Genomic DNA, 27706 nt, shown 5'->3' with positions numbered 1-27706 from the left:
AGATGAAAGTTTTGACTTTGGTTGGTATTACCAAAACTTCTCCTATGTAAGTATGAATGAAGCTTTACTTTGTTAGTGGGTTTGAGCAACAGTCACCCCCATGATGATTACTAACGGCGTCTGTTAGTCTTCCTGACCTTACTCATCTGCAGTAGTTCTAGAGTATCTTCATTCCTCCTAAGTGACCTACTTAAGAAGCTCAGCGTTATCCTTCCCGAGTAGGAGTCACACCATATGACACTGACACATGACCAATGACTGTCTGGCTCAAACCACCTCACCCTCCTCTGGGTGTTGGTTTGAATAAACAAATAAAGATTGCTTCCTAGAAGCTTCTGACAAAGAATATTGGCATCGGTGAGGTAACTAGTCAAAAGCAGGAAAGGCAGGACTCCTGACCTGTCTACCACACCCTGTGTTGTCATGTACCTGGAGCTCTTTTAATGCTCCTGCAACCTTTGAAGGCAAGATGAAGGTCCCACTTCTGTTGCCTGTAATTCTAAGAGAAGATCCTCTGCCAGCAATTACTTCTGTAAAGCTTATTTACTTCAGTGAGACTGTGGGATTCCTCTAGGACCCAAATTACTAAAATCTCACCTCTTACAGTTTATTCATAAGGGCCCCCAGCTCCTTGGCATAAGCTGTGAAAAGAATATTTTTCTCCTCTTTATATACAGTATTGTCTTTGCCCAGCACTTATGAGGAAGTATACTTTATTACTGGAAATAGCTTCCTTATTAAAAAGTCTATTTTATGACATTATGAAATACACCCCCCCCACCCCCTACCCCCGTTTTTTTAAAACCCTTACTCATTCACAGTCTGATATGACATAACTCCTAGTTAAATATCAACCAAACTTTGCTGTACTGCAGGAATCTGTCTGACACCGTCAACAGATTATGGAAACAGAAAAATTGCATGTACTTAGGTACATACTAGCTACTTTCCAAGATATTTTTCCAGATTAATTTTTATAAAGGGGAACTGGTGGTTACAACATCTGAGCACTCAGATTAGTATGGCTAAGCATTTTATGTTGGCCAAAGGATGAGATGTGCCTGATTGCCCATGCAGTTAAGTGGATACATTGATCAGTCTCTGGATTAGGCTATTATTACTAACATCAAGTCAAATTCTTCTTGGACTCCACTCTTTCCAAGGGTGAGCCTGACTATATATGTGTCCCATTTTGATCTGGCTTCAAGAAAATGCCTACAATGCAGGATCATCTTACAGCTAGTTTTGACCTCTAAGACTTCTTGAAGACTTTATTTAATAAAAATAGAAAATAAATGTATTCTAAAGAGACAGATTATTATCCAAGTCAATGTTATAAATAACCTGAGCTGCTGTGTCTCATCCCTGAAGTGTAACATCCTTACAAACAAATTTACTTTTGTTTTGCTGTTCCATTTTTTGAATTCTAGCACTCCTCAATAAGCACCACCTGTTACAGAAAGCAAAAGCAAGCAAAAACTGAAAACAAGCCTCTTCCTTCTCAAGCTGCCCATTGTTGTCCTGTTTAATGGGAACATCCTCAGATGTCCTCTGATCTCCCATTTGATTAGCCTCAGCAATTACTCAAGAGCTAAATCTGCAAAGAACTACCATTAAAATAAGGATCCTACCTTACAGGCTGAATAGTAGTTACATGGCTAAACTACATACCTGAAGTTCATAAAATTGACAATGTGATTTTTGAAAAATGCAGGTGTGTTGCATGACAGCACTATGGTTTTGTTTACAGTATTCACACCTCTCTGGACAAAGACAGTACCATGTTCCTGACCCCATAGGTTTCAGGCATCAAGCAAAACTACACAGCGGAGTCATTTTAGGATCACCAGTTTACTTTCAAAATGTTTAGCAAAACATCCACTCTCCCAAATTCTTATGTAAAATGATTTGACCTAAGGCAAGTCTAAGGCAGTGCTCAGTAGAGTCATGTGAAGAAACCTTTATTACTTGACTCTTATAGACAGCAGGAGATGCAGATGAGATGGTGTGACAACACTGAGCCTATCCAACAAGAGGCTGAATAGCCTCATTTCTTGTCAACACAAGAATCCACACTTTGCTGGACTGAACTGCCAAGTCTTCTGGCTACAGAAAGAATGAAGTGGTTGATAGGAGGAGTTAACAAAGCATGCAAAGCATTAAAATCACTGAATATATCTATCTGGTATCTGGGCAAAACAAACAAACAAACAAAACCCCAAAAAAAAACACACAAAAGAAAACCAAAACCAATAAAAAAAAAACAACCTGCTAGCAAAGAGTGACCTAAATGTCCTTTATTCAGAAATTCAAGGTAAGAGATTCAAAAAGCCCTGAATCTCACCCAGAGTGAAGAGCATAGAGCAGAAGAGAATAGGGAGGACTACAGAGATGCTGTTTGCCACTGCAGAGAGAAAATTTGTGTGGCCAAAGATCAATTAGAGTTCAAGCTGTGAAGGACAGCATTGTAAGGGACAACAAAAATACCTTTTTAAAATATGTTAACAGCAAAAGGAGGACCAGAGATAACATCGGTCTTTTAGTCGATGAGCTCAGTCACCTCACAAATAGGGACATAGGCAAAGCAGAGACATGTAACGTTTTTTTTACCTCTGTCCTTAACATCAGTGATAGGCCCTGAGACCCCCAAAGCCCTGTGTTGGAAGACTGTGACTGGGGGAATGATAAAGTTTCAGCCCACTCTGACCTTGTTCAATACCTGCTGCTCCAGCTGGATGTGAAAAAACCTATGATGCCCAATGAGATTCATCCTAGGGTACTGAAAGAGCTAGCTGATATAATCAGGGGAGGGAGCTGTCTCCATTATTTTTCAACAGTCTTGGGAGTCTGGAGAGGTCCCAGTCAACTGGAAGCACAGCAAATATTTTCCCAGTTTTCAAGAGAGACCCTGGTAATTACAGGCCTGTCAAGTCTCATTTCAGTAACTGGTAAAATTACAGAGAAGGTTATTCTGGGAGTTTTTGAAAGTCAGTTTGGAGACAACGCAGGCATTGGTCACAGCCACCACAGGACTGTGAAGGGAAAGTCCTGCTTAAGTAACTTAATTTCCTTTTATGACAAGGTCACCCATCTAGTTGAAAAGGGAAAGCAGTGGATGTGGGGTTTCTTTGATTTTAGAAAAGCTTTTGGCATTGTCTTACTGTGTCTTTCTGGATGATATATCCAGTGTACAGCGAGACAAGTCCATAATACACTAGGTCAGCAACTGGTTTAACTGGTAGAGCTCAAAGAGTTACAGTAAATGGTGTAAGATGTACTTAAAGAGAAACCTATTTCCTTGAAAAGCAAATTAGTCTACCAAATCTGGTAACCCTGAAGATTTAACAGAGTTGATTTAACATAGGCATATTTTTTTAATCTTTGTAATTCAGGAGTAAACCCGTTGACTCGCATGTTGTTATACAAATGAAAAAGCCTGTGGGAGGTGAGAATAAGATCATCAGATAGTAAAGCATAAACTCATGAATGCATATGGATATGGTACATTATATAGTTTACTTTCTGAATGTTGTTCATCTGGAACAACAGAAAGAACTTATTTTCATTATTTTCAGAGTAGGGTTTGGGGAACTTTTCATCAATAGAATCGCTTTTTTAAAACTAACATGAAACTTTTAATTTTTTCTTCTTACCTTTTTTGCTTTTAAAAGCTTGATAATTCAGGTAACCTGAAATCTTAAATCTTTCAGATCTTGTTTTTCAAAAGTCTCTTCAAAACGTAAATTTTAATATAGTTGAATTACGACCTTTTTTTATAAGGTATTTCTTGAGTAACAAAGAATCTTCCTTTTGTAGGTTAATATTGTAGCAACCATAACATAAATTTTAAGCTTTTACTTAAGAAGTTCTTTGTTCACATAGGAAGAACTTCAACTTGCTAATTTACAGAATGGCACAAATCAAAATTAATTTGATATTGTATAAAAGCTGGTCTCCAAATATCCATAGATTAAAATAGAACATATGACACATTGGTATACGACACATTGGGGTGGTGGCAGTAAGAAGAATTCTGATTTTGTGTGTGTGGCTGCTTTTGTCTTTCTTATAGGAATATTTGGGATTTTTTTTTTTTGTCATCTAAACTAAACAGTCATGGAACATATGAGAGACAATAAATGTCTTTACATATATGGCAAGCAAAGGATTTTAACATGGTCTGATTATATTGATACAATAAGGGTCCTGGCCTAAAATCAATGCAGCTATAAGATTTTCACGTCTGTGGGATTTTTGCTGGACTGTACTAAACCCTTGCAAAGTTCTCTGATCAATAACTCTTAAAGTACTGATGAAATTACTTCACAGAGAACGCCTGGTTTTCTGTAACAATACTTTGTTGTCCCAAGCTCACCACACCACTTTTTGTGATTCTAGTAATTATAAAACAGCTGGCACCCAAACAGGGTGGCTGGCATCACTCTCTCAAGCCCCCGACATGCAGCTTCACAGCTGGGGCTATTCATGCTCCAAGTTTCACGCATAAAAGACTTTTCAGCGCAGTGAGGTTTACACAGCAACACCTGGGGTCAAGGAGCAACAGGGCACTTCCAGCACTGCTGTCTTCATGCCTCAATGTCAGAATTACAGCAACTGGCTCAGTCTTAAGTTTTGCTTTTTAAAGAGAAGGAAGGGAGTACAAAAAATTACAAGGCAGGAAAGAGAGGGAATCAGCCTGTCTGCAATAAAATCTATTTGACAAGTGGAAATAACATCCATACTGTATGTACACTCCCATCCCAGTTAGAAAGGGATCTAGGGCCACAGAGCTCTGGAGACATTTTTCTTTTTTTTTTCCTTTTTTCTCCTTTTTTTTTTCTTTTTTTGTTTTCCTCTTCCATATTTTCTTTTTTCTCTTTCCTTCTCCTTTTTCCTCCCTACCTTCTCTTTTCCTCTCTGTCCGCTTTTTCTCCTCCCTGTCCTCTCCCATTTCCGAAGGCACACACTGCCCGCGAGCCCTGCCCGGAAGCTCCCGGGAGAGGGCCGCACTCCACGACGGGCGGGGGCGCCCCGCCGCCGTGTCGCGCCTCTTCTCTATCCATTACGGTAGGAGGGCCGCCGCGCCTCTTCCACTTGCCACCGGCCTTTAAAGTCAAGGCTGGCCAGGCGGAGCGATGACTTGGGTCCTGGTCCTGGGGCGCTCTGCGGTCTCGCGGCCGGAGCGCCGCTGCGCCCCCTTTTCTTTTAGGGGGACTTTTTCCCTATCGCCCTCATTCGCCTGCTCTTGAATTTCCACGCTGTGGTAAAGAACCGGTGCGAGCGAGGGCTGATTGGCCCAGGAAGTCCCCATGCCTGCGGCGGGTCACCTGCGCGGCTCTGCCGCCGGCTCCGGCGCGGTTGCGGATTACCGCGACTCCGCGCCCGTGCCGCGGCCGCGTGGCCGCGGGTAGTGCCGGCGCCGCGGCCGCGGGTCCGTCCGGGGCAAGCCATGGAGCCCGGCTCCCCGCTAGACCTGCGCGACGTCGAGCAAAAGCTGGGGCGCAAAGTGCCCGAGATCCTGGCGCGGCCGCTGCGCGGGGAGGAGCTCCCGGAACGCCCCGCCACTGCCGCCGGGGCCCCTGGGCCCCGGCGCCGCCGCGCCGCCGCCTTGGTCCAGCTGGAGACAAAACTTCACCTCCTGAGGCAGGAGATGGTGAGTAGCTGAGAGCCGGCCGACGGGCCCTGCCGCAGCGCTTGGGACAATTGCAGCCTTCCTGCACCGCCGCCTCCCTTCGGCGGCACCGGCCCGCCGCCGGCAGCGCTCCCGGCGGGGTCGGCCGGGGACGGAGGCGGCTTTCCGCCCGCTCTGGGAGCCGGCTCCGGCGCAGGGAAGTGGTGCTGCAGGGCTCCACGGAGCAGCTGCCGCCTGGCCCCGGTGCGGTGCGGGGATGTGCAGCCGGGGGGGCAGGAGGGAGGCGGTACCCTGGGTGCTGCCCGGCGGGAGCGGTGGACTGCTCTGTGAACGGCGTGCGGCTGGTCGGCTGTGACTCGCTGTTGGCTTGTGTTCCCCTGCCAGCTGCCAAGGCTGCTGTACCAATAAACGAAATAGCGCTCTCATCTTTCTCTTGCAAATGCCTTTCTGCATCCCACCGGTTCCTTATGGGTGACTAATACCCAAAGAGGCACTAGATGTTTTCAGGTTGAAAATTTGACCTGTTATTAAGTGACACAGTTTCTGGACAGAGGTCTTTAGAGGCTTATTTAGTTATAAACAGGCTGCAGAAGGTGCACAGTAATTCTTGAACAACCAACCATTTATAATTGGGCTGAGAGGGTTTTTTTCGGTTGTTTTTTTTTTTGGGGGGGTTGGGTTTTTTGGTTGGTTGGTTGGTTTGGTTTTGTTTTTGTTTTTGCCAATGGTCTGTGGTGGGACTGTGCTCTATTTAGTTCAGAACTTATGACTTGTTTACTGTTTTAACCCAGGAACTTCTCCTACTTGGTATGTCACCATCTCAATAAACTTATTTTTAATGATGATGTAAAATGATGATGCTGGCTCTTTTAATGCAGAAAAAAAAACCAACCCTCTGCAATCAAGTGAGCAAGAACTAGTAAGCACTCATGAGATATGATTCTTATAATCCATAATACTTGAGATGTGTGAGCATAGTTAGCTTCCGTTTCTACTAGAGTGTAATTGTTGGGTGAGGTTTCAAGACTTTTTTAGTAGCAGTTCTTTCCCTAGCTCTTGCCACTAAGCTTATTTGAAAACAGCATGGAATTTGAGCTTGCTTGGAATGAGGATTTTGCTGGCAACATATTGAGATGGCTTTATGCAACTATCTTAGAACTTGGTCGTTTACAGCAAACAAAGCAATCTCATCCTATGTGAACAAGCATAATGCCATACCATCAGTTGCTGTGCAACCTTATGCATATATAAGTAAAAGGTGGGTTAGTAAGAGTTTTTAAAGAATAAGCTTGCTAGGGGAAAAGGGAAATAAGGAAAGGATATTCTGAGAGTTAACAGCCAAGATAATGATGTTAATCTGGAGAGATAATTTATAAATCACACTTGCTATTGTATAGCTTCATATGGTTTAAGGGATTCTCACAAACTATCGATGTATTTTAGTCTAATGATCACTGTGGATTTCAATTTTAACGCTAAGCTCTATATTGTCAGCATAGGTCATGTTTGTTTTTTAATTTGAAGCCTGCACAAGGGGTGTAGAGTGGCCTGCAGTTAGCATGTCATGTAAAACCATTAGGGATGTTGGACAGAAAAGGAAACAAATAAGGTGGGCAGAGTTCTTGGCATGACTGTTTCAACATGTCATGACAGTTAGGCTTGTTAATGGAGGGGAGGAAAAGTGACTTGCCCTCATCACCCTTTGAGTTGTTCACCTACTTCATACTTCCAAGTTTCATGTCACAGTCTTCAGTTTGCCTCTTCTTTCCCCTGCCACAGAGTTTCCCTTTTCCCTGCCTACCCTGAACATGACTATGTTTTAGTCCCAACATCCTTGACTGCTCCGGTTCTTTGTCACTTTGTCAGTCAGAGTGACTTTAACATCTAACTCATTGCTCATGCTAAGTAACGGGAGTTCTGCTACATACCTCTTCCCGTTCGATTTCTAGTCTGTGGGTGTCCATGCTCTCAGACAGTTTATGTAATCCAGAGCATGAAAATGATCTGCCTTCCTGGGGTTTTTCCCTGCTCTCTTTAGTGAGCAAAGAAGCTGCTTACTTAAGGATTTTCCATTATCGTTAAAGATTCTTCTTGTTCTTAGTCTGTCACCTTCCGCTATGCCATTTTCTTTTTGACATTGTACAGATATTATCAATTTAAGAACAGCATCAGGTAAAAATCATACTGTTTCTTCCTGTGTTTCTTTATTTTTTTCTTCTCCTGCACATCATTCCTAAAACAGAGCCAAAATTTCTATCTATCTTCCTGTTTCTCACCTCTGTAGTGCATTATTTTTTTGCTTCACTGTAAGGTCTAAAAGGCCTTAAACATGTAGAAAAGTAGTTTATAGCTGCTGCAGTTGTAAACAAATGCAAAAGGAAAATACTAAAAATTAAGAAAAACAAATGTCATCAAGCTATCTTTTTCTAGTTGCTCTGTGAGGGCAGTTTCTGAAGCCTACTCACTGCACTTTGAATAACCACATCTGTGCTTTGCTTGCTTGCTTCAGACTTGAGACAAACCTTTAAGTGTTTACAGAGCAAGGTCATCCAGGCTGTTTTTATCTATGACTCTGATCGTCATACATAAAATACTGAAGGCTGTTTACTGTGGTGACACCTTGATCTTTGAGCGGTCCTGTCTCATTGTCTTCTTGTATTTGTGTTTTTGTTAATGAAGATATTTTGAACAATTTTTGAGGGTTGTTTTTTTTTAAACTTGGCCTTATACAAATTGTGCAATTATGCAGCTTGACTTCCGTCCTTTCCCACAGCTATTGTTTGTCACAGTGACTGCCTTTGCTGACAAATTTCCACTAAATCTGACAGAGCAGTTTTATAGACACTGCCTTAGTATGTTCTGACTTATCATTATGTTTAAATAATGGTGATCCCAAAGTTCTTGGCTGTATTAAGGACGTATTTTACTGTTAACTATGTTTTCTTGTCACTTCGCAGCTCATAGCTACTATAAAATACCTCTGAGTTCCTTCATCATCCCATTGTTTGTCCCCTGACAGTAAAGAACAAGGGAAACACACCTGAACCTGTTTGTAAAGCTTGGAAGTAGACACAAAGCTTTAGCTCAGGCAACATGTAATCCTTCCAGTGGCCAGAGTAAATTAAAATGTACAGGAGTGGAAGCAGGTGCAAGTTTTTGTTTATTTAAAACTGGAGGGCCATCTCCTTTCCTGTCAATGCACACTTTGTCCTTCCAAATAAATCGATCTTCTGTTCTTCTACCCATCTTGTTTATGAGAAGCTAGTGCATATCTTGCTTCAGAACAAAGTAGCGTTATCTGTTGAACTGGATACTTAGGAGGAAGAGAAGAGATGGTGTAAGCTTTGAGAACTCTCAGCAAGTTGCCATGTCCTTGGGCTGGAAGAAGATGAATGATTACCTCTCCTGTGTCAACTACTGCAGGGGATTTTTGAGAGATAAGGGTATTACCATGCCAATATTTGACTTGGAAATGCTGGTTTTGACTGTGAGTTAAAGCACCTGACAGATTGGTGGTGGGTGTGTGTGGCTATGAGGCTTGCATCTTGCTTCTTCAGATACTTTTGCTGTTCCCAGTGTATGGTTCTTTTCCCATTAAGCCTGATACTTTAAGCCCGATACTTTAAGCCCGGTTTTGCTGGTAGTTGTTTGAATCACACACGAGGCACCACAGTATCTTTCTTGAAATGTGTACCTGCTTGGCCAGGCCTCCTTTTCCTTCTTTACCTTGTTTTCCCCACCAAGGCCATGATGGAGATTGTATTAAATCCTGCAGACCTTTGAGGCATAAGGCCATCAAGTAAAAGGGACAAACAAAACGTAATTGCCAGTGTGGGTCATCATAATTGCCAGAGCTCTGGTCATCCTAGGATGTGATGAATACTTCGTACTAGCCAGTATGCCCTTTATTCAGTATGAAATTTGTCACAACAGTAATGTTAAACTTTTTGCTCCTGTGGTATTTTAGGTGGAATCTTCCATCAGAGGATTAATAGTAGCCTTTTAGAACTGCAGTCTTATTCCTGTTGTATCATGCTGCTGAGGTCACCACTCAATATGTATGACTTCAACAGCTACACACTGCAGTAAATAATCAGTGAGGTTTGTTCTGCAGGCCAAAATGATACTGCTTCAAAAGCCTCATTTCTCCTTCACAAGTTCCAGGATTACTCAAAGGAAGATTTTCCTTAACACATGGAAAAAATTTGTGGGTTTGCTTTCTTTTGTTTTTGTTCAAAAGTTTCCCAAATCAACTTTTTATTGCCTCTTCGAAAGCTAAAAAGTCTAAATCAAGTGTAGTCTGTGTTACATTCAGTAAAAAAAAAAAAAAATCAGCATGCTTTGCATAAAACTAACACAGGCAGAAAAGGTAAACCGTGTCCTGGAATTGAAGGGTGAATGGCAGTGCTGAGACTTTAGGTGAGAGTCCTTCTGTTGAGGATCAAATATTCATGAGTTTGAAGGCCAAACTGGGTATTCTGAGTGTAGCAGTTTTTAGGGTGAAGCAATAAAAGAAAATGTAAACAATCCTATTGCCAGGAGGCTGAGTGTGTCCTATTTAGGCTAGAGCTATTTGGGGTAGAGACTTATTGCTGTGCTCTCTCATTAGCTGAGTTTTCTTCCCCTTTGTTTTCCTAGTTCTATCTTAGTATAACAATTTTTAAAAGGCTAATTAGCATGGAGTCCTGACAAAATGAAGCAGAAGTACTTTTCACTGATTGGAATTAGGGAAATATGATCTTTGTGATGCCAGTCCTTTTCTTTTTCCTTTTTTTTTTTTTTGTTACATACCCTTAGCATGTAAATGAAGGCACAAGCTGGAGGGCAGAGCTGCTGCAACTCTATTCTACCAGCTTTTAAAAGTTTGGACAACTTCAGATTTGCTTAGATTTGTTAGATCCACAGTTGTGGGGGGTCTGCCTTTATTAGTTTCTTTAAAGGACCTTCTTAAAAAAGTCAGCAACTGTGATGTGAAACATCTCCAACGCATGCTGTAGGTACAAGCTGCTAAGTTCAGTGTTTTGTATGATAACATCAATTGACTTAACTGAAGCCAAGATCTGGTTCAGTGTGTCTAGTCAGCAACACAAAGCCGTGTATCAGATGCTGGTTTTCTATTAGATTAATTGAAATTTTCGCTTAAAAACTAGATTGAAGATAAAATCTTAAATATAAAATTACTAGTGGCTAAGCCTCAAGCCTACATTGGAGAGTTTGATTGAGCTTGGTTTCCTAGCAAGCAGTTATTCAGTGAATTACTAAATGAGTCTTTTCTTGGAAGTAGAAAGGCAGCATACAGAAATCATAACGCACTTATTTCTCCAACTCCTCCTGAAAGTTCACTAAAAAAGGAGGTAATCTTGGATCTTGCTAATGAGTTCTCTCCTTCATACCCTCTGATTTGCATGATGTACTAGAGTTTGTAATTTTTACATATAATGCAGATTGGACAGTGATATCAAGATACTTGGGTTAAAATGGATTTGTAAATTGAACCTTGGGGAAAAAGATCAAATCTAGCGAGAAAAAATCTCAATCCAGTTATAGTACCAGAACTTTGCCAAGTTTTCCATCTTTCAGACCATCTTTGGAAGGACAAGGTAGCAAGCTTATTTAAATTAACACATATTTAAATGTATCTTTTGACTGGCAAATCTCATCCAGTGCCTGACAAAAGGTTTCAAATTGTGGAACATCTTTATGTTGTTATACTCAGTCAGTGCTTATGGCTGTTCTCATTCAGCTATAGCAGCCATTGAACGTTTTAAGTCCCTGGGAAGTACAGGTGAATATGCTTACATTATTAGCTACTGCTGGACCAAAAGTCTGTGAAATGTTGCTGATCCCTTACCTAGCAGCATCAATGTGATATACAAGTGCTCAGGTATGGATCATCACAGCAGTGTCAGAGATATTTTCAGATTTCCAGTTAGACTGCTCATGTATGGTGAGACACTTGCCAGCCCTTATTTCAAAGAGTATATATTATACTTTGATGTTGCTTCTTTCCTGATTACTTTGTTTCAAGGGAAGAGAAAGCTTTTAATCTTTGATGATGCTTCTTAAAGTCTGATTGCTGACAATTTTTAATGAAAAGACATAAAGACTAAACCCCTTCTGCACAGACCTCTACAGTTAAGTGACTTATAATAGCTTTTAAAAAATAGATTACAAACTTTCTGATTAAATCAGTAGAACAGCATGATTTTCATAGGATAGCCCGGGCTGGAAGGGATCGCAAAAGATAATCTGGTTCAGCCTTTCAGGGAAACGGGAGCCTGAATGAGGTTATCAAGCACCGTGTCTGTTTGCATCTTGAAAACCTTCAGTGATGGGGACTCCACCATGTCCCTGTGGAGGTTGTTCTAGTCGTTGATTGTCCTCACTTTGAAAAAAAGTCTTACCTCAGAATGAAACCTCAAGATAAAACAATAGGAGCTGTACCTATTGATCCTTTTCTTCTCCATGTAGCTTCTTGTGGAGTATCTGTCCTCTTTGTAGTCGACCTGTAAGTACTGAAATACCATGGTGAAGTTTCACCCAAGACTTCTCCAGGGAGAAAACACCTAAGTTCTGCAGTCTTTCCTCATAAGGCAGGTTCTCCAGCACGTCGATTATCATCATTTTGTGTGGATACTTTGTTTTCTGTAGATACTTACGGCTAACAATAATTAAAAAATACCTTGTGTTGTGTGAGCAGAAAAAATTAAATCAACAATACCAAATACATGTATTGAGGTAATGGCCAACCAGTGCCTTTCTACTCTTCAACGCTTACACCCCACCCCCCCCACCCCCCCCCACCAGTGAATAGTTAAAGGAAAATAATACATTTTCAGGTAATTTTTAAAGGTTACAACATCTTTTGTCTGGTCGCTGCCTTCAAGCTCAAACCCCAGTAAACTTTCCACAATGGACATGTTTATTTCCTGCGTATTTCATTTCTGTCTGTGCTCTGGAAGAGAGGCTGGATACAGGAATCTGGAGCAAGTGAGGATGAAGTTACAGGAGTAAAAAGACAGAGGACCTGAGCGGTTGAAAAGCAACTGGAATTTAATTAAATTGAGTGTAATTTCTCTTGGATTTTTATCTGCATTTATAACCATGTAAATTGGGCTTCCTAAATGTTAGTGTCAAAAGAGAGTTCTCAGGTTACTGTTTTTAAAAGTAAAGAGCTCTGAACAGGCAATTGTGGGTAATCTCATAATAAAAGGGGAATTTTTGTTATGAAGGCAGGCTTGTAATCTTTGTTTTCCAGCCATCACTCTCATATGTGGGGCTGCTAGTTATGAGCATTTACCGGTGGTGGATTACTTTTTGCCTTCAGGCCATTGTGTTGAATTTCAGCTTCAACCACCCACTTACCCTTATTGGTGTGGAATGGGAGCTGGCATCTAGTAGGGCAACTGGAGCCTGAGATGGCATCAGCAGGTAATTTAGTTTCTGAATTTGAGAAGTCTGTAACTGTTTTGATAGCAATAGTAAGACCATCTCAGGTCAGAAGTTCTGTGCCACACACAGTCTGTAATTATCTGTGTAGATATTTTTAAAATCTTACTGAAACACAGGTAACAGGCAGTGCGTGAAACTTTAGCATGTTTTTTTTTGTGAATGCAAACCTCCTGTACTGGAGATAGATAGGAAAGCGATGACTTTAGACGCTGTGATGATGCAGAATTAGCTTTACTAAATATTGCTGTAAAATAGCTGAAACAAAAATTGCCCTTTTCAGGCTTGTCAAAAAGCTATTGCATTATTTACAATGCTGAAGAAACTGTTAATGGCAGCTGTTAAAAGCAACTGAAGAAGGAGGCAGGAGAAAAGTGAATTTGGACTGAAGTGTGAGGGTGTCCATCAGCACAGAAATTCTGAAGAGCAGGATTACCCAGTTTGGGCTGATTAGTTTACAGAACAGATAGGTAAAACAAAACCAAATCCACCCCACCCCAAAAAGAAAAAAAAAAAAAAAGAAAATACCCACCCTCTGTAAGACTTACCTATGTCTTACGCGTCTGTTACAAACTTTCTGATTAAATCAGATGAACAGCATGATTTTCATAGAACAGCCCAGGTTGGAAGGTTTCTCAAAAGGTCATCTAGTTCAGCCTTTCAGGAAAAAGAGAATCTGGATGTTCTTGTTAGGAAACTTCCAGGTCACTTGAGCTGTTCTCTTGTGCTGTCCTGTGGCCTTGTACATACTGTAGTTGTTTTCAAGCAGTTTTGAAATACCCTTGTCACTGGATAGAATCACAGGATGGTTTGGGTTGAAAGGGACCTTAAAGATCATCTAGATACAACACCCCTGCCATGGGCAGGGACTCTTTTTTGCTGAAAGCCCTGTCACAGCTTTTAACATGCTTTCTCTTTGTCACCAGTCATTTACAGCTTAGGTGTCAGTGGGTGTCTTACCAAGTCTGTCTTTGTCTGTGGTGAGAGCTGGGTTCTGTCCAAAGTGACCAGTCGTCCCATAAAGAGCTTCAGGTTCTGAAAAGCTGTTCAGCTATGTACCTGAGCAGTTTTGCGAGCATCAAGAAATGCTTGCCTGTGTTAGGGAAGTGTTCATGACAACCATCTGGAAGGAACCTTAGCCTGAAGGATGACCAAAATAAGTGACCAAAATACATCCAGAAAGTCTGTAAGCCACCTTGTGTTACAGCTTTGAAAAGTATAAACAACACAGCTCAAGTGTTTTCGAATCTAGAAGCATATTTGGATGGTGAGTTATTTTAGAAATGTCCTGTGTTGGGTTCCAGTGCTGTGGATGAGCAGGAATAAAATGTGTCTGAGGATTCTCCCCTTGAAGCTGCACCAAAGAAGGCTTCCCTCTTTCCGAAAGAGGAGATAAGGACACTAAGGAGTATATATATGTCAGTTGTTAAAGTATGCAACCTCCCCCAGAGCTTCCATGAACATGGAGATGTGCAGTACTGGCACAGCTATGCAACCCTAGCCTTGGCAATCTATTCCTTCTCTTCCCTTTGAACTAATTTGGCATTTCTTAATACTTATGTTTTGTCAGGGGAATGCTATGGCACATTTGTTAATTAACAGGAAACACAAACTAGCTAAGCTGCTAGGAGAAGTTATGTGAATGTTTCAGTTGCCATGGTGTAAAATAAACTCTTCTCAATACTCTAAGGCCCTGCTGACTGCAATGCCAGGTGAAGCTAAAGCATTTAGTGCCCATAAATCAGTGTTAAATTGCTATTTGACTACTGGGAATTTCAGATTTTATAAACACTCTACTGGCTTAATTTGTAATTTTTTTTACTGTTATTAGATATCAGCTGCCTTCATGACTAAAATGCTTCCAGAAGGACAGTCATTTTACTGCATTGCTGCATTGGCCATGAAACCTCCTTCACTCATCCAATTATATTGTAACAAATGTGCTGAGTGTTTCCAAGCTCCCAAGGTGGAAGCAAAGATAGAACAGTTCTGTTGCTTTCCATTTTTCTGAGTATTATTTTTTTTCTATAGGAAGGCATAGTTTAAAGAAAAATTCCATTTGAAATGGTTGTACTGCTTTTTGTAACTCGTGTGGTTATGGGACATAACAGACACTGGACGTGACTCTTTTTATACAGCGTGTTTTCTGAAAAGATTTTGTTAGTCTACAAAGCTTGAGATTCCGACTTTGACCCTTCAAATAATTATAAATGACTAGGAAAAACAGTTCCGACAGCAAGGAGGAAACTGTGAAGCGTTTCTATATAAGAAGGATCTTCATCAGTTTGTCACTTCTTCAGGAAACTAATGAAGTGAGTACCTAGCATCCTTCCTGGGATAACACTTAACATGTGAGTTTGGAAGCATGCCTAGAGAAGGACTGTTCCAGCCACGTTGCAAGCCTGAATTTGTTCTGCAAGTTTGGCTGCTAATACAGACTGTTTTCTCTGTTGGGCAAAGCCAAATGATGTGTGTTGAGTATAAAGTACATAATGATAAAATAGTGGCAATGTAGTGTTTTTATGTAGTTTGTTACTGAAGAAACCTTTCATGGTCAGGAAGGTTTCCTGACTAACAGTATTTGGAGGGGTCTAAAAAATATGTCAAGGTGGAGAAGTCGTTCAAGTTTTACAATGTCTCTGATATAGACTGTTGTTCTAGTCTTCTCAAAACTATACAGTTATGAGGAGTGAGCACAAAACCAGAGTGATAATTTTTAGATTTTTCTTGATCAGTAACTACAAATGCATTTTGCTTTCACCGGGTCACCTCAGCAACTGTCACAGTTAATGGGCTGTCCATGTGTTGTGGGAGAATTGTGCCATACACTGAAATATTTTAAGTCTCAAGTGGTGGCCTGTGGCAGGTTCCTGCCATTATAGGTTTTGTAGGAGGAAACTAAATGCTGCAACAGTAGAAAGTTTGTAACAGATATGTAAGACATAGGCAAGCTTCTTTGCAAGAAAAGAGCAGTACCACAAGCATGTCAAAGCAACAGTAATTTTCTTCAACTTCAGTTGGCCATGGAATTTGCATGCTCCTTTGTTAACTCCTAGCACTAGCTGCTGTGACTGGAGCAATGGAGTGGAGGCACAGCTGCTGTTTTCCCCATAGGCAGATGAGGTAGCTCACAGTGACCATTCTGAATTCATTTCATAGAGCTGGTATCGCAAAAGCAGGCTTGAATTTCAAGAAAGTTCAGATTTGTCCCCAGTAGTAACATTGTCATGTCTTAGTTCTGACTTAATGGAACAAGTTGTTCTGGTTTGGTTTTGGGTTTTTTGTTGTGTTTTGTTTTTTTGTTTGGTTTGTTTGGTTTTGTTGGTATTTTCTTCTGTTGCTTTGTTTCTGGTTTTGGTTGGGTTGGGGTTTTTGTTTGTTTGTTTGTTTTCCTTTTAAAAATAATAATGAGGCAAGGAACACTGTTGTCTCGGTAAAAACAACATTTTCAAACTGGATCTGCTTTGACTTTTTAGTTCTAGGCTTTTAAACATACTCCTACACTGCCGGTATTAAATTCTATTAATTTTTAAAGAGATGAGCAAGTCTGGAGTGCCTGTTAGTCAAACCTAATTCATAAATTAACCTGTATGTTTTCTGTTTTGTTTTATTTTCCATGGTATTCTGAAGAGCATGTTTTGGTCAAGAGAAGCATAAGTAAGGCAGAGAGTGAAATCCAGCGAAAAAGAAATAAATCTAGATATTGCTGTTGAGCCCCAGTACTGCCTCATGTCTGTGGGGAAGACACAGTTCTGTGCTGTGGCTGGTGTCCAGAGCACATTAGAGTGATGCTGTGATCATCCATTCGCGGTAACACTTTCTGACACCCATAGCCGATTGTTACCACTGAATATTGACCTCAGTGTTTGCAGTGGTGTTATCTTGTCTGTCGACATATGTGAATCCCTACTATGGATTTTTCTGGACGTCTTCACCTCTGTCATACTAGATACATTTCTATGGTCAGATGCTGCTTTTATGACAGCAGTATGACATACTTGGAAACATGCACTAAAAACTTCCCGTCGTATTAGAACCTTTTTGCTCTTCTCAAACCCCAGCATTTCCTCACTGCTCCCTCTCTTGCTCATTCGACTAAGCTCTAAAATAATCAGGACCCTTTTATAAACCTTCCTTTTATATTCATTCATACTCCTGAGGCTGGATGTTTCTGTCTCTGAATTCTATGATGCATCCATATATAAAAGGTGATTTAGCATTTTTTATTTGGGCAGGAAGTGATGAAATAGGGACTTAACTAACCTTTATTTTTTTCCTGCCCCTTGCTCTCTGATGTATAGCACGTTTCACTCCAATAATGACTGTCATATCTACTTAGTAGGAATTTAAACTGCCATTTTTCACAGTAAAATAAAGGGATGGCCAAAAAATTAAAATACAATGAACGAACAAAAAATATTTCCCCATGAGAATTTTGTGTTACAGTTAAGCATACAAGAGACCTCAAATAGTGTGATCTTAAAAAAAAGCACAAACTGGAACCCCACGACTGTACTCTACTGGGTGAATGATTCATCCAAATCATTGAGATTTTACTAGGTATTAATGCAGACAGGAGGCTGACCACACATACGCCAAAGAAAAGGATCATCCATATTTTAGGGAGGTGGAAAAAGGCCTTGAAAGCCATTATTTTGTTATGGAGATAATGTAATTAAACAATTGCACAGCTTGGTGGTATGCATTTTCCTGGTAAGTCTGAAGGAGATCAATTAGTATGTATAAAATTTATGTATTAAAATAGAGTGTTGTAAGAGAAATGTAAATCACCAATACTGTAATTTCTATACCAGAAGATAACCACACTGGCATAATATTTTGCTCATAGTCTTGCAAGTAATTTCCTTGAGACCTGTTCATTAATGTATTTACATTCGTTGCTTACTGAGCTAACTTGTTCCCTTATAAAGTAGCTCTGACTCCTCATTATTCAGGTGGTGGCTCAGATCAGTTCTGCCCACTTCCTTGCTTTAGCTAATGGTAAGCTCTGCTTACAGGAGAATCCTTTTCTTGCTGATGTGACATCACACTCTTTCTTCTCCTTCACAGTTAGAAAGCACTGTTCACAAAGTTATGTTATGTTGCTGCCAAATTGTACAGAAGGATGTGTAGAAATAATTATTGTGCGCATTTTGTGCAGGATTGTGCTGGGACTGCAGCAGGTTGAAACAAGGTCATGAGGAGGTGAGTGGTTTTTAAACTAGCAAAGTCAAGGGACCCATTATTTTTTTCTTTCCATTATTTTTTTTTTTTTTCCTGGAAGGCATGCTAAAGCACATGAAAAACAAGGAGGTGGTTGGTGACAGCCAGCATGGCTTCACTAAGGGGAAATCCTGCCTGACCAATTTGGTGGCCTTCTATGGTGGGGCTAAGGAACTGATAGACGAAGGTAGAGCAGTTGATGTCATCTGCCTGGACTTGTGCAAAGCATTCGACACTGTCCCACACAACATCCTTGTGTTTAAATTGGAGAGACATCAATTTGATGGATGGACCACGTGGTGAATAAAGAACTGGCTGGATGGCTGCACACAAAGAGTTGTGGTCAGTGCCGCAGTGTCCAGCTGGAGACCAGTAATGAGTAGTGTCCCTCAGGGATCGGTGTTGGGACCAGTCTTGTTCAACATCTTTGTCGCTGACATGGACAGTGGGATTGAGTGTGCCCTCAGCAAGTTTGCCAATGACACCAAGCTGTGTGGTTCATTTGATATGGTGGAGGGAAGGAATGCCATCCAGAGGGACCTCGCCACGCTTGTGAGGTGGGCTGATGCCAACCTCATGAAGTTTAACCATGCCAAATGCAAGGTCCTACACCTGGGTGGGAGCAATCCCAGGCACAGCTACAGGTTGGACGGAGAAGAGATTCAGAGCAGCCCTGCGGAGAAGGACTTGGGGATGCTGGTCGATGAGAAAATGAACATGAGCCGGCTTCAGTGTGCACTTGCAGCCCAGAAAGCCAACCGTATCCTGGGCTGCATCAAAAGGAGCGTGACCAGCAGGTCGAAGGAGGTGATCCTGCCTCTCTGCTCTGCTCTCATGAGACCTCACTTGGAGTATTGTGCACAGTTCTGGTGTCCTCAACATAAAAAGGACATGGAACTGTTGGAACAAGTCCAGAGAAGGGCCGTGAGGATGATCAGGGGACTGGAGTACCTCCCGTATGAAGACGGGCTGAGAAAGTTGGGGCTGTTCAGCCTGGAGAAGAGAAGGCTGCGTGGAGACCTCCTAGCAGCCTTCCAGTATCTGAAGGGGGGCCTATAGGGGTGCTCTTCATTAGGGACTGTAGTGATAGGACAAGGGGTAACGGGTTAAAACTCAAACAGGGAAGTTTAGATTGGATATAAGGAGGAAGTTCTTTAAGGGTGGTGAGGCACTGGAATGTGTTGCCCAGGGAGGTTGTGAATGCTCCATCCCTGGTGGTGTTCAAGGCAATGTTGGACAGAGCCTTGGGTGAGATGGTTTAGTGTGAGGTGTCCCTTCCCATGGCAGGGGGATTGGAACTAGATGATCTTAAGGTCTTTTCCAGCCCTAACTATTCTATGATTCTAAGGGTGCAGACAGAAGCTGAAGTCTTAGTGACTGCTCACTTTCTGAACTGCTGTGACTTCAGTGATTGTAATGAATGCTGCCTAGAAATCTGCAGTGAGGGTTTTTACAGTTTTGGCGCCTTCCAGAGAAGTAAGAATATAAATAATACATTTTGTAAAAGAAGGCAGAAAATAAGCAATCCAGATAACCTCTGTAACCTGCTATAATGTTTTTATTGCGACTCATCATGGAAGTACAGCTGAGAAAGTTCAGTGTGATGTGCTCAACTTGTAGAAATAAGCTCTATCAGCAAACTGCAACTGCAAATCAGCCATGGCTCACAAAAATTTAGCTTTTGTATCTGTAGCTTTTGTATGTACTCCCTTGTTTGAAAATTGCCACAAGCCTAGAAAACAAAAGGAAAGAAATGGGAAAATGTACCAGCAAGTGTTCCAGAATGTCCCATTAAGTCCATGCTGAAAGAAACCAGATACACAAAAACTCCTGTTGATCTATATATATACCACTGTTGACTGAAATTTAGTTTACCTATATCATAAAATGGGGTAACCCACAGTCAGACAGACATGGCATAATGACAAACACTGGAGCACCTATTTCAAGTCACTGACAGTCTCATCTCTGCCAGACTTTGGTCACCACCTCCATTGTTTATGCATATGAAGAAATTGAACAAATGAGAGACCTCACATACAGCGTAAAGTTGATTGGGTTAGATTGAATTATCATTGTGCCTGAATTAAACCAAACTAGTTGACTTTGCAGTGAGGTGGACATGGAGCATTCCACAAGCAGTTACAGATCCACCTGTGCGTACATTATCCCTTCCAGCACAGGCAGTAAACCTGTGCTCTTACTCTCTGCAGCATAAAAGCTCCTTGGCTTTTTGGCAGGTGATGATGAAGATTACATTCAAATTCAGAAGTCATTCTAGGTATTCTGCTTTTTCATCTTGATCCTGAAATAACATTGCCCAAAGTGGCTTAATTACATGAAGAAAACAGTGCAACCATCCTCAATCAGTGGGGCAATTTTGAAGTAGGCTTGAAGAGGTTTAACATGATGCATATGTGCTAATTAAAGTACTGTGAAGCTCGTGCACAGCCTATTAATCATTCTGTGTGTTTAAGGAGAGAATGGAAGAGAAAGCATTTATTTTACTCACTGGTGCTAAAAAGCTACTTTAATGATATTCTGAGCTTCCTAACCTTCAAGTGGCATGCTTTATGGTGGTTGCTTAATAAACAAAGCCTGTGTGTGTGATCACACTCATCCCTGTTCTAATGTGGTAGCTGAGTGACTCCAATTAAATAATGCTTGCAAAATAGTCTGAATTTTGGATTTTGAATATGTTGCTTATGGTCTTTTTAGCATGTTACGTATATTCTCCTACCGAATTTTTTGATGAGGCTTTATTGATGAGTTTTATATACTTTCATATCTGCTTACAAATTTGAGTCTCCATAAGGCTCAACTAATTCATCATTGCCAGACAATGTTTATTTGATTTTTCATACTCTCACCTTTCTCCTTGGGAACTATTTTTTTCAGTTACTTTAAAAATTATTACTCGGTGTTTGTAATAGCAAAGTAACACCAGGAGAAAGTAGAATAAGGTTAGCTTTTGTGAAGAAAGAGACTTCTCAGAATCCAAAACAAATTACTATGTAGGCATTGATTGTTAGAGGAGTTCGGTTGATTGGTTGGTTGATTTTATTACATCTCAAGTGAGTTCCTGGAATTCATTGCTCCATGGAAACCTGAGGTAATCTGCCTTTAATAAAACAAAGGGTAAGTAGGTATAACTGAATAACCATAAATCTGTTCATCTTGAATGACACAGGAAATAAATGAAATTGAATGGGAAAGTGGAAAGCTGTCTCTGACATACCCTAGAAAACAGCAGTAGCATTAATATTCCTAAACCGTAGTAATCACAAACATCTCTTTGGCTGATGATGATGATGAGGGAAAGATTCTACTGGGTTAAAATTCTGTTTGTGAAATGGTAGTAGAGCTGTCTGTTGTCCATTTCATCTAACTCTTCATGTGTTAATTCTCTTCCGCAATGCTGCTCATGTGCTGAACCTCTGAGTGTCTTTCTGTGCAGTACCATATTTTGCTACTGTTTCCATCCAACTTCCATTTATTGTGGAATATCCATCAAAAATAATACTGCTTTCGAAACATGGATTCCATAGTTGCCAACCCTAAATCAGTGTCTTGAGTCCTGCTTAAGATCCTATGCAGAGCAGAACTTCTGAGCTGAGTGACTTAAATTGTATCCTGAATACATTAACTTAATGAGTTTAAGATTTTATATCTTGTAGAGACTTACTTCACTGTGCTCTGGCTAAAAGATCTGTCTTGAAGGAAATGCCTTATTATTCAGGCTGTCATTTCCTTTCCTTTTGCTAGTGGGCTCTTTGCAGCACACAGCTTCAAGGTGCTATGGAAAAAAATCAAACTAATATATTTTAAATAAACCTAGGAGTATCTTTTCCTCAGACCGCATTTTAGGGTTATCAGTACAATCCCTGCAGACTTCTTGTTAAAATAAGCAGCAGCAGCATGTGACCCCAGGAATCTAAAAGAAAGTAATCTGCAGAAAGGCACTAGAGTTGCAGATATCTTTGACAGATTAAAATGATATAGTGAACAGAATATTTAGCTTTGTCATTTTTAAAGGGGAAGGGGACCCTCTGTGTTTGGAGCTGACTGGAAGCCAAAAATAAAAGTGACTAGGCTAGGGACAGCTAATGCAATATTTTCAGTGACTGCCAGGAAGTGATAATTATCTTTATTAACGCCCAGGTCACTGAGAGTTTTATTCTAGAAGCAATATCCTAGTCGAGTTCTTTTTGAAAAACATACAACCCATGAATATCTGTATGTATCTGCGTATACATACATGTACACAGGTGTCCATACGTTTGTATATATAAAAATTCTCTTGAATAAATTATTACTGTGTTGCACAAGTTATAATGGAAGACCATAGGCTAGCTGTGTAAGGAAGAAATACCTTGTTAGAACAACCAGTATGAGAGGGAGGGAGGCACAGAGAGGTGTTTAAGCCGGTTACCTGTTACATATCTGAAGGTCTGGTGTGTCTAAATGCTGATCTGTTCAGTCCACCAGTGCTGCCAGACTCCATCAATTGAAAGATGCCGTTGCTTTAATTTAATTCTTTTCTCTTGCCATGAATAGCTGATGTTAAGCATTTATGATCCTTCCTGAGGACCTATGCTAGTGTGAATGTACAAACTAAGCAAAAAGATATAAAAGCTCGCCTGTAACCAGAATTGCTTATTCACTCTTGTCACAGTTCGTTTCCTCTGTAAACCTCAAGTTTGTGCTGAGGACTGATACATGCTCACATGCACCTTCCCTCTGGTGGTGCGGTGCTCTACCTTTAACTCAAAAAGCAGCTTCATTCAGAAAAGAAACTGTTCTGAAATACCTGTGTTAGCTGTGATACACTCTGTTTAGATTATTTCTGGAATGCACTTGTTCCTGTGCATAAGGAATTGAGCTGTCAAACATGATGAGATTTAATTGTGGTTAGTCCGTTTAATTGAACCATCTTGGAAATTACTTCTTTACTCCAACAGTTACATGAGTTGCAACTGCGTAAGTGCGTATGAACCAATGTGATTGTGTCTGGGCTAAAGCAGATAAGAGGCAAGAAATGTTGCAGTGACATTTATGTGTTATCAAGCAGATGATAAAGTAATCCCTATTAAAAGAAAGATGACACCTGGTGAACTACTTTTTAATGTTTGCTTTAGGAAAATCTTAATATATGCGACTTAGGACAACATGGTAGCTTGGAGGAAGAGGACTCAAGTACACAGGAATGCAAAATTTACTCCCAGCAAGGCGGTTCCACAGAAATGTTGAAACTGGGGGTGTATTTAGAACAAGAACAGAATAAATACTTCCTGTGAACTGAATCTGAAATATATGTCTATTTTATCTAAAAGGGGCTATTTCATTAGAAAAGTGTTGGTGCTAGCTCTTTTAAACACTTAATCAGCCTTTTGGGCAATTTGCTGTCTCTGAGCTTGCATAAGCAAGTTGCTGACATCTGTACTTGCATTTGAGTAGTTGGGTAATTTACTGCTTTCATGGCAGTCTAGTTGCTGAGCAAATAGTTTGTAGTGATTTATGGATAGGAGCAGAGGAACTAGCTTGAGCAAGAGTTGCTACAAAATGGTCAATCTGTTTTCAGAACCTCATATCTGAAACTATGACAGATGGACAGTATTGTTAAAACTGAATGGTAAAGCTGTTCTGCACAGTACCTGGTTGGCTGTGTTAAATCGTGTGATACTAAATTGAGGATAACTCAGAACTCATTCTGGGGACTGGGGAAGGAGACTGTGAATGCATATGTCAGTCTGTTACTAGAAAAGTTTGAAATACGCCAACTGTAGCTGTTCTATAATTCTATGACACTGTGTTAGTGTTGCATTAACCCTAGCTGGTAACTAAGCACCCACTGTCTATTCACTCATTTCCCTCTTCCCTCCAGTGGGATAGGGGAAAGAATTGGAAGAAGAAAAGTGAGAAAAATTTATGGGTTGTAATAAAGTCAGTTTAAAAAGTGAAGGAAATAAAAAAAAAGCAAAGCAAGCAAAAACAAACAAGTGATGCAAAGTCAGTCACTATCTCCCACCAACAGACTGATGTCCAGCCAGCTCCCAAGCAATGTTTGCATTGGAAAGACCAAGCCCACAGATTTTATTGCTAAGCACGACATTATATGGCAGGGAACATCCCTTTGGTCAGTTCTGGCCTACTGCCACATCTTTGTCCTTTCCAAACATCTTTCCCAGCCCCAGCCTACTTGATGAGTGTACACCGTGAAGAACAGCAAAGTCCTTGATGCTGTGCTGTCACTGTTCAGCATCAGATGAAACAGTGGTATGCTATCAATGCTGTTTTAATCACAGATAAAAGAACATGGCACCATACTGGCTGCTATGAAGCATCCCAGCTAGAACCAATAAAATATTCTGCAATATCTAATAGAATAAAAATACATAAAAATAGCTTTTTGAACAACTGTGCTGTGTCAGTGTAATTTAGGATGTTGAGAAAATGGTGTTTGTGTATGGAAAGTACCATGTCCAGATCATACTCTTGGCAAAACAAGATGCAGTCTTTGCTTCCTGAGAATAGTGATTCCATCCTAGTCCATTGTGTATGAACAGTACAGGTGCTATATTTCTGTGTGACAGTTGTGGACTTAGAGAATAGTATAAAATGTCTGTTGTCTGGCATCACAGATCTTAATTGTTTTCTTCCTTATTTCTCAATTGACTGAAGATATTCAAATATTTGATATACTGTATTGTCTTTTTTGAATTAATAATCTAGAAGGTAAGATGTTAGTGCCCTATGGAAGAAAAGCATGCAGTGTATATGTACATATTAGATACAATGGCACACATTTTTGTAAAATACACTCAAATTACATATAAAAGAAAGTATTTTCTAAATGCTTAAGAGTGACATATCTGCATCGAGTATGCTTGATTAGTACAATTAAAAGATGTAAGAACACAGATAAAATATGACACAAATTACATGCTATATATGGTATCCCTGTGAGTTAATCTGAAATGGCTGGCATCTTTTTTCCAGTGGTTTTAAGCACGTATGCCCTATGCTGACACTGCGGCAAAAGTTCATCTAGGTAAAGGTCTTACTGTGGAAGTGATGAGACTGAAAGTGTGTTGTGATGTCAAACATTCAGTGGTCCTGAGGTGCTGTTGGAAAGGTCACAAACCAGCATCTTCTCACAGCATGGGTGGAAGTAGCTTCTGGCTCTCCAAACTTGGTCAAACCCAGAAACCTCCTCAGTTTTTCAGACTGAATTTTCAGTATTTTCACTTGTGTGATGAATAGGAGGTCACACAGATTTTTATTGACTTGTGGTAGGCTGTGATAACATCACAGCTTGTGATGTTTCAGATGAAAAGGAAAAAATCATGAAATAAACCCCTTGGGGATCACCTTTATGTGTCATCTCACTGTGGAAATTTGAGTAAAAAAATAGCTTATAAAGTGTCTGTTAAGGAAAACTTGCAGTTAACTTCACAATGTGTGTGAAATGCAGCACTGTAATGCATTGTGCTTTATATTTAAAATTAACACTTCTCTGTGTGTGCATCATCACCACAACTAAGTTGGAAAGTAAAACTTTGTTCTTAATGTGTCTTTTTTATTTAGGTGTGGGGTTTTTTTGCAAATTGTTGCTTTTTTTGTTAATCTGTAATAAGTGGTTGATGGTGAACTCATCATCCTCAGCTAATGGGTTTAAATAATTTCAAATTTACAGTTTCAGTAAGTTCAGTATTTCAACTCTTAGATGTTTATACAGCAGTTTGCAACCTAAACTGAGGGGTAGTATGAATAAAAGTTGCAAGGCTACAAACCTTTTTCCAAATTATGCACATATGCAAATTTTAGATTGCCCAAATAGACACAAAATAAGGGTAGTTTAGGGTGAATGCTCAGCTGCCTGTATCTGCTGAGTAGCCTAGTGTAGTTGTAAATGGAAATGGGGTTTGTCGTCTCTGAATAGTAAAAAGCTGTCCCCAAGATTTGTCATAGCAGCTGTGTTTCTTATATAAATGGCATTGTACTGGTTGGTGTGTGTACAAGTCTTCTCATTGACTAGTGTTCGTGTTAATGGACTGCTTTTGTAGTCTGATCAGATTCCGCTTCAACTTCATTGGAAGTGTAGCATTAGTATAGCAATAGTGTTTTTTTTCTTTTCCTAATTACTTAAATGTATTTGTCCTAGATGTGAAAGGTGGATTTTTTGTGTATTTTTTAACACACTTATTGCCTCCAGCTTACTGTTTACAGTTTGAAGAAAATGAGTAATTTTTAAAGTCACTTTTGCCTTGTAGGTTAATCTCCGAGCCACTGATGTGAAGCTTATGCGCCAGCTACTCATCATCAATGAAAGTATTGAATCAATCAAGTGGATTATTGAAGAGAAGACCATTGCGAGCAGAGGTAGCAGTTTGAGTGGCAGCCTGTGCAGCTTGCTGGAAAGTCAGGAGACATCCCTCCACGGCAGCTGTAACAGTTTACAAGACTGTAGTGATGGACTGGATGGAATATCAGTGGGGAGTTATTTGGACACCTTAGTGGATGATGTCCCGGGTCATAACACTCCTTCAGACATGGACAAGTTCAGCGATTCTTCTGTTATGGAGGACTCACAGCCTCTGCATAAGCATCCCAAAATTGATTCGGATGAGTACTACTGTTTCGGTTAATGAGAATACATTCCAGAGGGACGCAAATGCACTTGTATTTACCCTTTTTCTTTGCTGCTATTTTATTTTGTGTGCAAACTTCTCTTGGAAGTAAAACATAATATGATACTTTGGTTCCACTTCATAACTTGTCTATTACTTCTAATACATTTTCTCCTTGGTGGGTTGGGCTTTCCTCCTCCTTTTGTTTTTCTTAATTTATTGTTGCAATTTTTCATTTTTGTTTTAATTTTTTTACAACACTATATTTACAGGTCTTTGTAAGTGGTGAAGGTATAGCTTTATCTTTAAAATGAGACATCAGGGAATGAGATCAACAATTTTGTATTTGTTGGCAATAAAATATCTTCTAATAAATATACATTGTGGTAAATTTTCTTGACTACCAGGTTTGGCCTTTCCAGTGACACTGTTCTTATTGAGCCTTAAATCTGAATCTTGAAAATACCTCTGCAGAATATATTTTCCTTTTGTAATCAATGATATTTGATTCTGTTAAGCTGTCTTCGGTTGGAATACAAAGTATCCTAAACTTTTCTGTGTGAAGTTTCTTTCTTCTTGAATATTCTTATCTTTCTTGAGTTACGGTTTTAAATTTTGGGATTCATTGGTGTCTTGCAGTGATGCATTTCAATACTGGAAGCTCTGCATAAGAGTGTATTTCAGTTTTGTGCTTCACATCTTTCATTTTCATTGAACCTGCTGTTTTATAGGTGCAGTCTACATCTGTAAAAAAAAACAAAAAAAAGGCATC

General features: G+C 40.2%; 1 protein-coding gene across 1 annotated transcript; it reads left to right on the top strand.

The window, feature by feature from the left end:
* The first annotated feature begins 5134 nt into the window (after positions 1-5134).
* LURAP1L (leucine rich adaptor protein 1 like) lies at positions 5135-27484 on the top strand. Its single transcript, XM_062609038.1, has 2 exons — positions 5135-5653; positions 26578-27484. Exons 1-2 carry the CDS (start codon positions 5450-5452, stop codon positions 26950-26952), a joined length of 579 nt encoding a protein of 192 aa, XP_062465022.1. The 5' UTR covers positions 5135-5449; the 3' UTR covers positions 26953-27484.
* Positions 27485-27706: the final 222 nt, after the last annotated feature.

Source organism: Pezoporus occidentalis, unplaced genomic scaffold, assembly GCF_034315485.1.
Source record: "Pezoporus occidentalis ecotype Australia unplaced genomic scaffold, CSIRO_AGI_Poc_V1 ctg133, whole genome shotgun sequence".
Classification (NCBI taxonomy): Eukaryota; Metazoa; Chordata; class Aves; order Psittaciformes; family Psittacidae; genus Pezoporus; species Pezoporus occidentalis.
The sequence above is the reverse complement of the archived record's forward strand: the minus strand, read 5'-3'. Positions and strand labels throughout refer to the sequence as shown.

Coding starts and splice junctions, on each gene's coding strand:
- LURAP1L (XM_062609038.1), top strand. CDS start 5,450: ATGGAGCCCGGCTCCCCGCTAGACCTGCGCGACGTCGAGCAAAAGCTG. Junction 5,654..26,577: donor ACCTCCTGAGGCAGGAGATG/GTGAGTAGCTGA, acceptor TTTGCCTTGTAG/GTTAATCTCCGAGCCACTGA.